Source organism: Camelus ferus, chromosome 8, assembly GCF_009834535.1.
Source record: "Camelus ferus isolate YT-003-E chromosome 8, BCGSAC_Cfer_1.0, whole genome shotgun sequence".
Classification (NCBI taxonomy): domain Eukaryota; kingdom Metazoa; phylum Chordata; class Mammalia; order Artiodactyla; family Camelidae; genus Camelus; species Camelus ferus.
This window is the reverse complement of record NC_045703.1, coordinates 63,127,878-63,143,683: the sequence shown is the minus strand read 5'-3', so window position 1 is coordinate 63,143,683 and position 15,806 is coordinate 63,127,878. Positions and strand designations below refer to the sequence as shown.

Sequence of the window (15,806 nt, the reverse complement as noted above, 5' to 3'; positions counted from 1 at the left end):
AAGTAGATAACACCTGTATTCATATGCCGGGTTCTGCAAGCTGTGAGCTCTCGGGGAACTCAAGTATACTGAGTAACATTTCTTGGGAAAATTGTATTTCCATTGCTCATTTTCTGAAGAAAGGGGAGAAGAAATAGAAGCGGAAAGAAATAGAAGATTTGAAAAATAAGACAAGTCTCTTTGTTTCTAACAGTCTCCTGCAGACAGATCTCAGAAGATTCATGCTGGTGATGAAGTCATTCAGGTGAATCAGCAAACTGTGGTGAGTTTGTTCGTTGAGACTTAAGACTTAATAGTCCCCCCTAAAACTTTTAAACCGTCTTGCTTGCATTTTTAAAATTTGCAGCTTATATCCGATTTTCCATAACTTTAAGCAGTGCAGAGACAGACACATGTATAGCTACTTATTTGCTCACAGCTGGTTTCTTTGAGATAAAGCCATAGGCTTGAGTTTTCATTATTCATGAGTGAGTCCCCTCTCTTCATTTTCTTTTGAAGGTGGGATGGCAGCTGAAAAATTTGGTGAGAAAGTTGAGAGAGAATCCTTCAGGAGTTGTGTTACTGCTTAAAAAGCGCCCTACGAGCTCCTTCAACTTTACACCTGCTCCCCTGAAAAACCTGCGATGGAAGCCGCCTCTGGTGCAGGTAACTGTCCCTACTTGTAAGCCTTCATCTGGCATCAGTGCAGGAACTGTGTCCGACAGCTAATTTGTCCCCCAGAAGAAAGACTACAGTTTGAAGGTGATTGGTTTCCAGAGTCTGTGTATGGATAATTATCCTGTAATCCTGTGTATATGAAAATACACAGGTTTGCCCTGAACAGTATGGCAGCTACTAGCCACCTGCGACTCTTTAGATAATTACAATGAAAGGTTCAGTGGCTCAGTCTTACCAGTTACATTTCAGGTGCCTGGTAGCCACTTGTGGCTCATGGCCACCATCACTGCAGAAAGGTCCTTCTGATCCTTCTCTGTCCTTTCAAACACACGCCCACGTGAAGGGATCCAGTCTGAACATTAACCTTGGAGAGACCACATGGGGTTGAGTCAGCGGTGTGTCAAGGCAGGGTAGGGACTGTGGGCCCAGCCCAGCCAGCATAGAGGCAGAGGGCTGTATCACTCCTTTGTTTAGACTTGGAGGTCTTGGGTGATAATAAAAGGCCAACTGGCTTTTAGTGAGTTTTATTATTTAAATTCTCTACAAACAATACACTCCTTATTGCCTAACCTGGGTGGGAGGACTCACTGACCAACCCCACTGTTATGTCATCAGTCCTTAGTGTTTAATTCCTAAACCATGAATGAAAAGCAATAACATTTTAATGCCCTTTTGTAAGAGTGAGATTGCAACTGTGTGATTGTATTGTCCATCTTCGAATGGAAAGAACAGTGGCAGTCTCAAGCCATCACTTTGGAAACTTCGTGATGCAATGCGTGGAGCATGGGAAATACATCTCCATATGTACCTTAGGGGTGTGGCCGGGGACATAAAAATAAATAATAGGACGCAGAGAGTGGAGCCAGGAGGGGCACAGAATTAAAGTCACTTCTTAAATAATAACAGAGCACATCCGTCGCACCCCCGCTGCTTCTGTTTGCATCGCTCAGTAGGAGGGGCGCCATCTCTGAATAGTTCTGGAATTCTCAGAGTGTGTTATGTAACATCATGGAGGTCTGCACTCATCATCAGTTGCTGATGGAGTGCTTGCTGTCCCCTAGCTCTGCCAGCTCCTTGGTGCCCAGGGGTAGATGTTGGGTTCTGAAGAAGGGGCGATGGGGACAGACAGGTAGGTGAAGGCGCCTCTTCGCAGGGAGGTGGGGGCACTTTGAAGCCTGGAGAACTAGGTGGGCTTTGGGAGACAGATGGGAGGCGGGGTCCTGGAGGGGATGAACACTGCTCCTTAGACACGAGACGCAAGCCCACAGACCCAGGATGTGTGGCCATCAGGGTGGGGCGGTGCCCAGACAAGCTTTCCTAGAAGCAGACGTTCTTGTGAAGATGACCTAGGGCATGTGCTTCAGGGAGAGTTTGTAACGCAGGGAGGGAGGCAGGATAAGGAGGGAGAGCCAGCCAGGTGCTGTCTCAGGTAGAAGCTAGGCTTGTCCTGTCGCACAGGTGTAACCACACAGTGACGTGCTCTCAGGGCTGTACTCAGGGAAGGCAGCTGTCAACTGAGGGTGGTTCTCCAGAGACGGGGGCAGCTGTGAGCTTTTGGCAACAAATGTTCACAGCAACTGGGTTCCTGGTGGACAGAGAGGCCCTGAGTGGGTGCCACAGCCGTCCTGCAAGAATGAGCAGACCAGGCCCTCTGGGGCAGAGGGCGGGAGAGAGAGCTGGGCTGGCGGGCCGAGCTGGACGAGCGGTGTGGAGTCCCGGGCTACAGAGTGTGTACAACAAGCTGACAGTTGGTTTTTACATTAATATCTGTGTTAGGTTGCTGGGGCCGCCATAACAAAGTGCCACCAACTGGGCAACTGAAACAAAAGTTTATTTCTTCAAAATTCTGGGAGCTGGAAGTCTGAGATCAAGGCGCTAACAGGACTGGCTCCTTCCGAGGTCTCCCTCCTTGCCTTGCAGATGGCCGTCTTCTCCTTAGGCGTTTTCACATCGTCTTTCCTCTGTGTCTGTGTCCTGATCTCCTCTTCTTACAGGGACGCCAGTCAGACTGGATTAGGGTCCACCTACATGACCTCATTTTAAATTAAATGTGTCTTCAGAGACCCTGTCTCCACATACAGTCACATTCTGGGGGTTGGGGGAAGGAGCCCCTGATGCTGTCTAACCACAAGGAACACAGCTGGGAGGTGTTGCCTGTCTCGACGACTGGTGATGTGGTTCTCGGCGAGGCCGGCGACCTGGGTGATTCTAGTGAAAGACTAATGCAGGGGGCCCTTTGGAAGAAGCATCAAGAGGACTCACAGAGCAGCAGGGCATAGTGGACAGGAGGGGGCTCCAGAGCTGAACTCCTTGAGTTCAAATCCCACCTCTGCCCCGTCTTAGCTGTGGGACCCTGACAAGTATTTAGTATTTCTAAGCCTCACTCCCAGGCATTCGTGTTGACTGTTAGAAGAGGCTCTGGGGGAGGGGCGAGGAGGGCAGGCAGGGCAGGGGCGAAGCAGATGAGAAATGTGACCGTGGTCCCGGTGGGTGATACCAGCGACGGAAATTGGCAAGTCAGGGAAGAGCCATCTGGGAGGCGGAGATGAGTCTTCTGAGCCTCCCTGAGTTTGAAGCGACAGGAAAATCCAGGTGAATGTGTGCGGAAGGGAAGTGCAAATTATTTCAGAGTAGAGGCTACAGTTAGTCCCTTGACTCCTGGAAATTCACTGAAGAAGGGACACACGTCCCTTTCCTCTGGTTTTGGCCGCCATCCTGCCACGTTCCACTGACAGTGCAGTTTGGGGGAAGAGGTGACGGTGAGGAGGGGGACCCTAGCTTTGCTTCCGACCCAGGGAGAGAACGACCACCAAAACGCAGAGGCCATTTTGCAGCTTGGCTGCCCTGGGCGCTCCCTAGTGTGTCATTTCTCAGGGGTCTGTGTGCCTGGGGGCCCACCTCTGGGGGGAGGGAGCTGCTTTGGTTCTTGTCGACATCATCAGTGCTCATCACCAGTGGAAGGGTGTTCATCGCTCTGTTATTAGGCTCCAGTCCTGGTGAATGAGAGTTACTGGTGGAGAAGCCACCATCAGTGCTGGAGTGCCGGTTCTGTGGAAGTGCTCCAGTTTGCTTCTGCTTCTGTTTGTTGGGGGCTTGGGTCCTGGCCCCATGTTTCCAGACATTGTGCAAGATTGACAGAATGAGATGTCAGTTGGCTGCACAGTGAGGAGAGTTGACAACCTGTGTGTTAGGGGCTGACTTGCAGGATATGGGGGTTATTTTATGAGGGACTGGAGACTCAGCCCCGTCCCCCTGTGCTTCAGCGTCTCTCCCCAAAATGGGGCTGTGGCTCAGCACTGGGGACTCCGTCCTCCCGCTCCTAGACTATAGTTCACACTCTCACTTCCAGGAGATACCGGCTCGCTATCAATCACCCCTGCGCTGGACGGGATGTGGCCGTCTTTTTATGTCCCCCAGAGTCTGGCACAGTCCCCACGTGGCGCCTCCCACTGCCTTCACCAAATATCTCCGAGCTTCGACTCGGATTTCTTTGCTGCGCCTTTACCAGCCGGGCAAGGCTGGCCATCGCTACCAGACTGTGGGGGAGACAGGACTGCAGGTCTCACACAAGGCTTAAAAAATAGGTCCTCTGAGACCAGTCACATGACTAAAATTAAGCTGTGTGGATTTTCAGTTTTAAAAATTAACCTCTGTTATGTGTGCATGTCTGTAATACTAAATTAAGCAGCATAAGGTTGGGTTTTTTCTGTGTGACGAGCTGGGTGCTAAGCGTGTACGTCTATACTGTCACTTAATCCTCACAGCCACCCCATGTTGGTACTATTCTTGCCCCCGTTTATTCCCATTTTGTAGATGAGGCACAGAGAAGCTGAGTGAGTTGCCCAGAGATACACAGCTAATAAGAGGTCTAGCCAGGATGGCACCCAGTCTGAGCTCCGAGCCCACACCCTTCGGCAGTGGTGGCATTGCTAGTGATTTGCGTGAACTGACTCATTCCGCCCTCACTGCCGCCCTGTGTGAGAGGCACTGTCAGCTTGGCTGTTTTTCACAGGAGGAAACTGAGGCTCGGGGGGCTTCAGTGATTTGCTGAGAGCTAGAATCCTAACCCGTCTGGCACCTGGTTCCCGGGCCTCTGTTTCTCACTGTACATCTAAGGCTTTCAGAACTCTCAGTAAGTGGTATATATGTGCAGTGAAATATTACTCAACCACAAAAGGATGAAATAATGCCATTTTCAGCCACATGGATAGACCTAGAGATATATTAAGTGAACTTAAATGCGGAATCTAAAAAGTGATACAGATGAACTTATTATAAAACAGAAACAGCCTCACAGACATAGAAAACAAATTTATGGTTAGCAGAGGGGAGAGGGGAGGGATAAATTGGGAATTTGGGATTGACAGATACACACTATTATATGTAAAATAAATAAACAATCAGGACCTACTGTATAGGACAGGGAACTATTCAATATCTTGCAATAACTTATAATGGAAAAGAATCTGAAAAAGAATCTATATATGTATCACTGAATCACTTTGCTGCACACCTGAGACTAACACAGCATTGTCAATGAACTATACTTCAATTAAAAAAACAAAAACTCTGTGCTATACAGTATAATCTTGTTTATCTATTCTGCATATGCATACTGTATAGCTCAGGGAAACATATACAAGATCTTGTGGTAGCTCACAGTGAAAAAAAAATCCGACAGTGAATATATGTATGTTCATGTATAACTGAAAAATTGTGCTCCACACTGGAATTTGACACAACATTGTAAACTGACTATAACTCAATAAAAAAAATGTAAAAACAAACAAACAAACAAAACAAAAACTCCTGGTAAATTCTGACTGTCTCAAAGAAGACCACACGTTGAATGTTGAGAGTAGCTGTGAATGCACAAATGACCTGGGCCCCTGGGTACCCAGGGGCTGGTGTTGGCTTTGGGGACAGGCATCTCTGAGTTAACCTCCACGCTTTTACACTTGCTCCCGTTCAGACCTCGCCTCTGCCCACGACCACCCAGTCCCCGGACAGCACAATGGATGCCTCGCTAAAGAAGGAGAAGCCAGCCATCCTGGATCTGTATATTCCTCCCCCACCGGCTGTTCCCTACTCACCCCGGTACGTCGGTGCCCGTTTTTATGGTCGGCACGTCTCCTGGGCATGGAGACTCTAGTGGTGGTGGGAAGACCAGGAGCGTCTTGAGAGGAGATGCTGCTGAACTCCAGAGTGATGGGGCTGAGTCTTGAATCTGCTGCGAAGAAGTATCATCCTGGGGGGGTGGCGGTGGTGGAATGGGTGAAGGTGGTCAGAAGGCACAGGCTTCCAGTTATGAGCTAGGTCCTGGGGATGCAGTGCACAGTGTAGTGACTGTTGTTAACAATCCTGTGTTGCGTATTTTGAAAATTGCTAAGAGAATCGATCTTAAAAGTTCTCATCACAAGAATTAGTAACTACGTGTGGTGATGAATGTTGATTTACTGTGGTGATCATTTTGCAGTACATACATGATTATGTTGGACGTCTGAGATGAATACAGTATTACATGGCGGTTATATCTCAGTAAACCTGGGGGTGGGGGAAGTGTGATTTTTAGGGGGAAGTGTAGGGACAGATCCAGTTTGATGCATCTTGAAGCCATACAGTTTGGTGGGGAGGGGGCTCCCTAAAGTATGTGCTCTTGGAAACGCATTGTCTTGGCTCCTCACTAGGCATTGAAAGGAGCTGTTTGAGGGTCCCTGAAGCTGAAATTTCATTAACTACATAGTAACTTCATCTCTGGGGCAGAAGATACTAAATATTTCTGTAAGATTAACTGAAGTTACAGTTTTCTTTTGCTGAGCGAGATGTATTCTTCATAGGATTTAAAAAACCCTGTGACAATAGTTGTGGGTGGGCTATATTTGCACGTACTTGTGTGTTTGTATCTATTATAAATTCTTAAAGATCATTGCTTTCTTAATGGCTGTCTTAAATGTTTACAGTAAAATGAGGATTGTCATGCTAGACGTTATAGGAGATGATTAAGGGATGAAATGTAGGCTTATTTATATCTTACGAAGTTACATATGCTGGTAAAGCTAGAGAATCTGGCTCATCTATTCAACATATATTTACTGAGAGTTGGGCCTGAGTTACCATCTTATGCAAAACAGATGTAATTCTTGTCCCCAGAGAACTGTCAGTGCCTTAGTCAGCTGTTCAAGCATAAATTGAGAAATACGTAATCATGCTGTAATATTTCATAAGACAAAGTTTGGACTGAATTTATAGTGATGTTTCACTTTATATTGGAGTTTTTCATTTGTTTGCTAAGCTGAGCTCTTCGCTTCTCCTGTGTTTCTTTCCTGGGCACAAAGAAGAATTAATGTGATTTTTCTCATCCTTGAGTCTTGGTTGCTCAGAACTTATTACAGCATGTAGAGCAGTGACCTCGCTGTTCAGGGCCATTCTGGTTGGTAGACAGGACTCTTCTGAGTTCACAGACTGGAGTCCCATGGGCACGGGGTATCTTAAGTGTGTTTAAAACTATAAGGAGTTTTTGCCCCTGCACGTGGAGAACAGAGGGTTTCACTGATGAGCAGTGCCTGGGCAGTTCACTGAGACTAGGGAGGGCCCCACCCCCAGCCACCACCAACTCCCCTAATCTTAAATATTCCTGTCTGAGTCTCAGCAAGAGGTCACAGCTGTGGCAAAAAAAAAAAAAAAAAAAAAAAAAGGGTATGTATGTGTTAAGGGTGAAAGGGAACCGGGGCTTTTAATCTACTTGGGGGAGACGTGCATGAACCCCCCCCCCACACACACACACACCACTGGTGAAGGGTATTTTCTGCAGAATGAAAAAATGCAAATGGTGACAGAGAACAAAAGTCAGTAAAGCTTTGTGAATGGGGAAGTTACACGCCCGGATTAAAAGTATGGAAGGAGATAGAGTCGTAGGGGGAAGGGGTATGCAGGCAGCAGGCTCAGGGGGGACACCACTAGGCAAGGCTGACCTTTAGATTATTTTTGGACCCAGTGGATTCTGTATTTTTCTAGTAGTTTTCTGATGATCACCTTATGGAACAACCTCCTCCAGTATTTTCTGACTAAATGCAAGAAATTTAACCAGCTGGTAACCTGGACTCAACTAAAGTTAAGTTTTATTATGAGCTGACATGTCGAAAGAATTAAGTTGTGATCGGTGATCCAGTTTTTGTTGGTTTCTATACTTAGTTCAGAAAATAGACACTCTCCATTGGTTACTCTGAAGGCCTTTAGTATTTTTTAACATCATTTTCAAACCTAACAACTGCATCACACACGAAGTGTCTGCTTTATCTTGCACAGATACTGCTTGACGTGAGAAGAAAGGTTTGCTAGATCGTACCTTAACTTACGGTCTCTGTAGTAAGTAGGAGATTCAGTTATAGGACAGATGTACAGGGAAACCAGAGTTAGCTTTTCAAAGGTATATTTGTATCATTTAAACACGTATGAAAAAGAAAATCTCATTTTACTTAGTAGGTTGACTTCTTATGTGTGCTAGAGGTGGTATGTCTCGTGTAATTCTTCAGCGTGAGAGGATCTTTGCAGGCATCTGAATGATTGCCCTCTGTTTCTCAGGGAAGAGAACGGGAGTTCTGTTTATGGAGGATTCAGTAAGTGTAAACAGCCACTGGCTGGTCCTAAAGGTTCCGAGTCTCCCAATTCCTTCCTGGACCAGGAAAGCCGGAGACGGAGATTCACCATCGCTGATTCTGATCAGCTGCCTGTGTATTCAGCGGAAACCAATATTCTGCCCACAAAAATGAGAGAGAAAACACCATCTTACGGTACGTTGCGGAGGGTTTGTTTGGCTTCCTCCCCCTGCCCCCAGCCCCTTTCCTTATTTGGAACTGTTGGATGAATTTGGCAGACTTGAAGGGTAATCCGCGGAAAACATAACCCTCAGTGAAATTCTAAGTATGAGACCGCTATTCCTCTCTCTCGAGAGAAGGCTGTTGGGTCATTACGCTGCGTGGCATCAAAGCCCAGCCGGGTGAGGTCATGCTACAGTTCTAGCTTTCAGAGCCTGCGTTCTAACTTGCACTTCCTCTGCCCTGTGCACCGGCAGGCTCAGGTTCAGCCTGCCTCTGCCCTGAGGGCGTGCTGTGGAAATCGATGCTTTCAAATCCTGTGCCTCATTCTAGAGCACGTTATCTCTTCTGCTGAAGTGAGTGTGCTGTCGGGTGGGGGGAGGGGCTCGTTGTAAAGAAAGGGACGGATTCCCCAAAGCCCCCCAAACTCAGCTTTTCCGTTTCCTTCCCTCCCTCTGAAGGCAAGCCCCGGCCTCTGTCCATGCCTGCAGATGCGAGCTGGATGGGGATCGTGGACCCCTTTGCCAGACCCCGAGGTCATGGGAGGAAAGGTGAGTTTAAGTAACCTGAAAAGCACCACACCTGGAGTCAGAAGGCCAGGCCCTGGGTTCAGCCCTAGTCCTGAGTGGGCTCTAAGGACGGGAGAAGGACCCGGCCTCTCTGAGCCCCGTCTTCTCATCTACAACATCGGGGGTGCTGAAGACCTCCAAGTGCCTACCCATTTCTAGAATGGCAGAATTATATCATCTTAATCAGATCGTGTGCTCGAAAAAGGCTGTAGACCTTGGTGGTGCAATTTCTAAACAACTAGAAGTACATGATTTGTTAAACAGTCTCCTCCTGTATTCTCTGACTATAATTATTGGAGTCTGTTTGATTTTTGATGAACAGACATGACTTTTTCCCTCCCCAATCCTTCTTGTGTTAGAGCATAATTACTCTTGGAAAAGAAACTTGCGTTTAATTTACCCTGTAATCAGAGTTACTAGTGATGACACTGGCCTTGAGGGGGGACTGTCTGTAAATATTTTTGGCCAGATTACATTTGATGGTCAGCATGGGCAGGACCTAGTAACTTCGCTTTTACTGTGCAGAAACAGAGAGCAGGTGGAAGTCGGAGTACGTTAGGCTTTTGATAGTAAGAGGAAGAGGAAAGATGTTTTGGAGGCCCAGCTTCCAAAGTGGTCAACCCCTTCCATCTTCCTGGGACTTTAAAGTTGGTCACCAAAGAACCCGAGTCACCTGGATTGCACTGCAGTAGAAAGGGGAGAGAAGTGCCTTCCCTTCTAGGGGCCACGACACCCTTAGCTGACACGTGAAGATCTGCGGAGCTGCCAGAAGGGGGCAGGGCTGTCCTTTGTTTGGATTTAGCAACGTCCACGTTGTCACTGCCATTCTTTTTGGCCTTTGAAGCCCCCACTTAGCCTTTTATTTCCTTGACTGTGGAGAGTTGGGGGGTGGGGGTGGGGAGTGTGAGGTCAGGAAGTAGAAAGATGCTCCACCCTCATCCCGCCTTCCACGTTTTTCTGGTATATTCGTTTTAGAAAGAAAGGTCTAAAGGTCTACATAATGGGCACTTTAAAAAAACCCAGCTTTTTAGAGAGACAACTCACATACTATAAAGCTCACCCTGTTAAAAGTGTACAAGTCAATGGTTTTTGGTACGTTTGTCGAGTTGTGTGTCCAGCACCACCGTCTCATTCCAGAATATTTTATCACCTGAAAAAGAGACCCCTGTAGGCGGTCATTCCTCATTCCTCCTCCTGCAGCCCTTGGCGCCCAATAATCTACTTTCTGTCTCTGGATTTACCTATTCTAGACATTTTAGATTAATTGACTCCTACGAAACGTGGCTTTTTGACAAAGGGTACTTTTGAAAAGTAACTTTTCCCCTTTGATTATAAAAGCAAAACAAGCACATGGAAAAACATCTAGAAGGTTCGAGGAAACTCATCTGTAATCTGCTCCTCTAGCCTAGAAATACTCACTCTGCATGCTGTGTGCGTTTTCTGATTGCTCCCATATTTACACATTGTACACCTGGAAACCATGTGTGAACGGAGCAGATCGATGTCCAGTAATACCGTGTTGCGGAATGCTGTTTAGACCAAGTGCGTTTTTGGTAATAGCTGCGTGAGCAATCCGTCTTAGGTCTGTAGTGCGTCCTGACTCAGTCTGCTGCTGTTGGGCATTCGGGTTGTTTCTGCTTTATTCCCCCCCCCCCCCCAGTTGTAAATAACACTTCGATCAGCATCTTGTACATAGATCTTCGTACACTTTTAAAAGTGGAATTTCTGGGTCTGAAGAATGCTGCGTGTTATCAGAGTGCCCAGTGTGTTAGGTTTCTACTTGGTTTCTTAATCCCTCCCTCTCCCCATCCCAGGAGGTCTTCTGGCCTTTAGGGTGGGATCAGCCTTCCTTTTCCGGAAATATCCCAAGCCTTGCAGAGCATGGAAGTCTTTGAACCCCATCCGTTAAAGGTGAAGAGTGCCTGCCCTGCATTCAGGGTCACAACCAAAGGCACCCCACCTTCCTAAATACTCCCTGGGGATGCTCCACGACGCGTGCTCCGTGCTGCAGGCACTGAGCAAGGACAGATGTGAAGGAGTCATAGAATTATAAGGCTTCTTTGATTTTTGATTGCAAGTGACAGTGTGAAAATTCTACACGGGTAAGAAAGTATGGACTCTCTGGTTGCATTTGGCCCTGTGTTTCCTCTCAGACGCACGAGCAGCCTGCCGTGTGGACCTCTTCCGTTTCGTTTCTGCTTTCTCAGCACCCGGTGGGGAGGGCGTGGCCGCCTGGGAGGCCTGGTAGCCCGACCCCGGGAGGAGGGCGGGGAGTGGTGCCCCTTTCCGAGAGAGGCGTGGGAAGTCAGAGCAGCTGCGGCCCGGCCGCTGGATGGCGCCCTGCAGAGGACGGGTATTTTAATGGACCTGTGGGCTTTGTCTGAAAACAGGCGAGGACGCCCTTTGCCGGTATTTCAGTAACGAGCGCATCCCCCCCATCGTCGAGGAAAGCTCGTCGTCCCCGTACCGGTTCTCCAGGCCCATGACCGAGAGGCAGCTGGTCCGAGGCGCAGACTACATCCGAGGCAGCAGGTGCTACATCAATTCAGATCTCCACAGCAGCGCCACAATTCCATTCCAGGAGGAGGGGACCAAAAAGAAAGCCGGCTCCTCGGCGGCCAAGTCCTCCTCCGCAGAGCCGTCCCTGCTGGTCAGCTGGTTCACTCGCCTGAAACTGTTGACTCACTGAGCCCCGCGCTGCCCGGACCCTCCCTGTCTCCTGCTACCAAGTGCCTTGCTTCTGCAGTTGACCACCTGTTCTGATTTTCGTCCACAGTGTTATGCAGCGACCTTATGCAATTTTGTGGGTTTTTTTTTTTTTTTGTAAGTTGTATATTGCATTTCTCGGAGTTTTGAAGTCATTGGATGGGAACAAATCCAGAGGATCGTAGGTGCTGCCTTGTGGAGGCAGAAGGAGAGAGATGGGTAGAGTCTGCTGGTGTTTGCGTCCTTAAGTGTCAGAACACAGAGACACACTCTCTAAACCGGCGCCCCGGCCAGAATATTGTGGTCATTATGGGGAACGGGGCCATTGTTTGTTTTGGGGGTAGGACTAAGATTGGTGGCCGCTGTTACGCAGATGTGCTGGTTTGTGGTCCAACTTCTTCACCCGAAAAAGCCGGTGAAGAAAACATTTTTATTTTGACTTTTTGAGCAATGTACCATACGTGGAAGTGTAGCAGCTTTGACTTTGAAATAATAATGTGGCAAACTTCTCCTGCCCTTTCCAAGCAGAGGTGTACGTGTAGGCCTGTTACACTGGGTTAAGGCCCTTTTCATAACCATCTCAGCATAAGTCAATTAATCCAGAAATACGTGAACACGTTCAGATAGGGCTTATGACACACAAAGAGGTTTATGGTTACTTGTGAGGGATCTCGTTTTTGTGGTGGTTATATAGTCTTGTCTTTAAGGGAGAAGAAGCTATACAATTTGCTGACAGCCAAAGTGTCATTCCGAAAAACATTTTGGAATAGCAAAATGTTTATGGGTTTATGAGAGAGACATTGATTCGCATTTTCACCTATTCAGTGACGATCTTCCAGAAAAGAACGGACAGTTCTTCAAAATTAAACACTTTTTGCTAATGCGAAATCTCTTGGAAAATCTCACGGTCACTAATTTTCAACTAGCATCAGGTATTGTGGAAAAGTGTGTCTGGATATTAACTCTTGTTTAAACTGAATGTATGATATTTTGTTAGAATGGAAAAGTACTATCTTGTTAATTTAAGTGTTTTAAATATAGTTGTATATTTTTCTTACTCTTAGTCACATGTAGTTGATATATTTCTGTTTTGCGTCCTACATGAAGCTAACAAAAAAATCTTCAAGATGTTTGCAGGTTGACGAGTGATCACGTGGCTGTTGCCACCGCGGGCGCTCTTGTTAAAAAAGAAAAGAAAGCTTCCCCAGGCATTTTCGGATTTTAGGGATTAGAAATTGGGGCTTTGAGGGAGCATGTGAATAGTCAAATTACATTCGGGGACTTTTCTGAGCTGTATTCTTGGGCAAAGCTGATATTCCCTTCTGAAAAATACCCTCTCCCCACCCATCAAATTGTCCACTTTGCTGAACTGCCTGAAATTCAACGAAGTGGACATTCCCTGAAGTTAGTAAACATCTTCCTTTTAAAATGCCTCTGGTGGGGTTAAGGGAACTGGCAACCGGTTGTGTATTAGTGTGATTGACTTCAGTCAAGCCGGCTTCCTGTCAACCCACCCCTAAGGGGACTGCAGTGAAGATATAGTTGTTTCATGGGGGATGGAAAGGATCTTGGCAAACAGGGAAGAAGAGGCTTGGGACGTGCGATTCATTGGATGCTCAGGATACCGTATAAGGGCCAAGCTGGGGCGGGAAGGTCTGGTAATAGGGCACTGATGGCAGGAGGGGGCTGTGGAAAAGGAGGAGCGCCAGCCCTGGCCCTTTTACTGTTAGCCTGAGCTGGCTTTGCGCCCAGAGAATGGGGTGACAGCTCTTTCTCTCTCTCCCCAGATTTTAGCAGAGGGCTCTTAAGGCTGTAGCTTGCCTGAGTGACGAGTCCTGGAATTTTGGAGCTCTTTGCTGGAGCTTAGCCCCTTTTCTGTGGAGAAGATGCCCCTTGTGATCTAATGACCATCCTCAAATGAATTTTCAGTGCCCAGCTTAAGTTACTGTACCAGATCGGTGTTTTCTAGACTGTTCCCTAGGGGAGGCCAGAGAAGTTTCTGGGTTCTCTGCCTCCAGTCAGCCTACACAACTTCATTTTTATTTTTATTTGGGGTTTTCTCTTGAAATGTGTTTGAGAAATAGATTGCTGCTTCAAGAAGTTTGCATAAATCTTTGTATCTTTACTCTTGAGGTACAAAATAGGTTAATTCTAATTTCTTAGAAATTAGTGGAAACTGCTTGCATAGAAGTAATCCAGGTTGAATGGTGGCCATGTGTGAACATCTGAAGGTGCAGAATGTAGAATGACACTTTGGGATATGGTCCCTTAAAACGGTGATTTTTTTGAATACCACCAGACCCAACTCTGCACTCACCCCTTTTTGTAATAAATGTTTTATAACGTCACTACAATCATAAATGAACATCATGGCTGATACAGCCTACCTTCACACATAGAAGCATCACCTCCATTTGCTATTCCAAAATGAAATTAATAGGTAATGTAACTGACCTCTACACACTCTTCAGAATGTCCTGACTACAAACAGACGTATAGAAGTATTTTGTAATGAAATAATTATTTTAATATATAAACGCTCTAGTGTGATTATGTTATAAGATGTGTGAAACAATGAAGTGAAGCACATCCTAGGACCTGTGTGTGGAATCCCCAAGCCCGTGGCAGCTGTGCAGGCCGGCTGTGTTAGCAGCTCAGCACCAGAAATGGGATTGATGTCAGCAACGCAACTTTCTAAAGTATGGCCAGTTTTTTTTTTTTTTAATTGAATGAAAGATTCTTTATAGTCTGTGGTGCTTTATAATGTTCAAAAGCTTCACACACATGATTTCATATAATCCCATAATAGCCCCCTTTCCCCTGCATCCCTATTCCCACTGGTAACCGCTAGTTCTCTGTATCTGTGAGTCTACTTCTTTTGTTTTATTCACTAGTCTGTTGTATTTTTTAGATTCCACATATAAGTGATGTCATACAATATTTGTCATTCACTATTTCACTTAGCATAATGCCCCCAAGTCCATCCCTGTGGCTGCAAGTGGCAAAATTTCATTCCTTTTTTATGGCCAAGTAGTATTCCATTGTAGATTCACATCTTCTTTATTCAGTCATCTGTTGATGGACACAGGTTGCTTCCATACCTTGGCAATTGTAAATAATACTGCTGTGAACATTCGGATACTTGCATCTTTTTTAATTAGAGCTCTTTCTTTCTTTCTTTCTTTCTTTCTTTCTTTCTTTCTCTCTTTCTCTCTTTTTCTCTTTCTCTCTCTTTCTTTCTCTCTTTCTCTCTCTCCCTTTCTTTCTCTCTCTCTCTCTCCCTTTCTTTCTCTCTTTCTTTTTTAATATATACCTGGGAGTGGAATTGCTGGGTTATATGGTAGTTCTATTCTTAATTTTTTGAGAAACCTCCATGCTGTTTTCCACAGTGGCTGCATCAATTTACATTCCCACCAACAGTGTACAAGAGTTCCCTTTTCTTAAAATGTGGCCAGTTCTTGATAAGGTTCTAGATAAAACAAAAATCTTTAATCGTTACATCCAAATGATGCTTACTGGATGCCTGGCATTGGTCTAAATCCTTCCCTAGCAGCTTTCTGAGGTGGGTGGTACTGTTACTCCCATTTTACATATGAGGGTGCATAGCTGGAAACAGCAGAGCTGGGATTAAAATCGAAGTGGTCTGGTTCTGGCATCCTGTTCATTTTGCTTTGCACTTTCTATCAGTTTATAAAATAATTGCCTCCCTGAAAAATCCAATGCATATTAAAACTGGGTTAAAAATTCCCTGTATGCTTATATATAAAATGAAATTAGATTATAATTTAAACTAAACTCAGGTAATTCTAGACTGGCTTTCCATCTACATGAATGTTCGGTGGGGCGGTTGGAAGTTGTGCTGATGGGGGACAGTTCTCTGCTGGGAGGGGGGTCCAACCTGTACTGTGTAGCGTCCCTGCTCCACCTGCTGAATGCAGGTAGCGGCCTTCCCATGTTAGGGCCTCAAAAGTCTTCACATTCCCACAACTGCCTCTAGGGGGCGGTACCACCCCTCTGGGAACAAGTGATTTAAAAGAAATCCTGTTCCATCATTGAGTAG

At 46.3% G+C, this 15,806-nt stretch overlaps 1 protein-coding gene across 3 annotated transcripts in view; it reads left to right on the top strand.

Annotated features, from left to right (window-relative positions):
* Window positions 1-12,809, top strand: part of CNKSR3 (CNKSR family member 3) — an 89,357-nt gene extending 76,548 nt beyond the window's left edge. For all 3 annotated transcript variants that reach the window (XM_032485218.1, XM_032485215.1, XM_032485216.1), the window contains 6 exons: window positions 194-262; window positions 499-645; window positions 5,630-5,754; window positions 8,239-8,447; window positions 8,933-9,022; window positions 11,431-12,809. In XM_032485218.1, the coding sequence (XP_032341109.1) occupies window positions 194-262; window positions 499-645; window positions 5,630-5,754; window positions 8,239-8,447; window positions 8,933-9,022; window positions 11,431-11,729 (939 nt within the window). In that variant the 3' untranslated portion in view covers window positions 11,730-12,809. The remainder of the gene's footprint in view (window positions 1-193; window positions 263-498; window positions 646-5,629; window positions 5,755-8,238; window positions 8,448-8,932; window positions 9,023-11,430) is intronic.
* The last annotated feature ends 2,997 nt before the right edge of the window (window positions 12,810-15,806 follow it).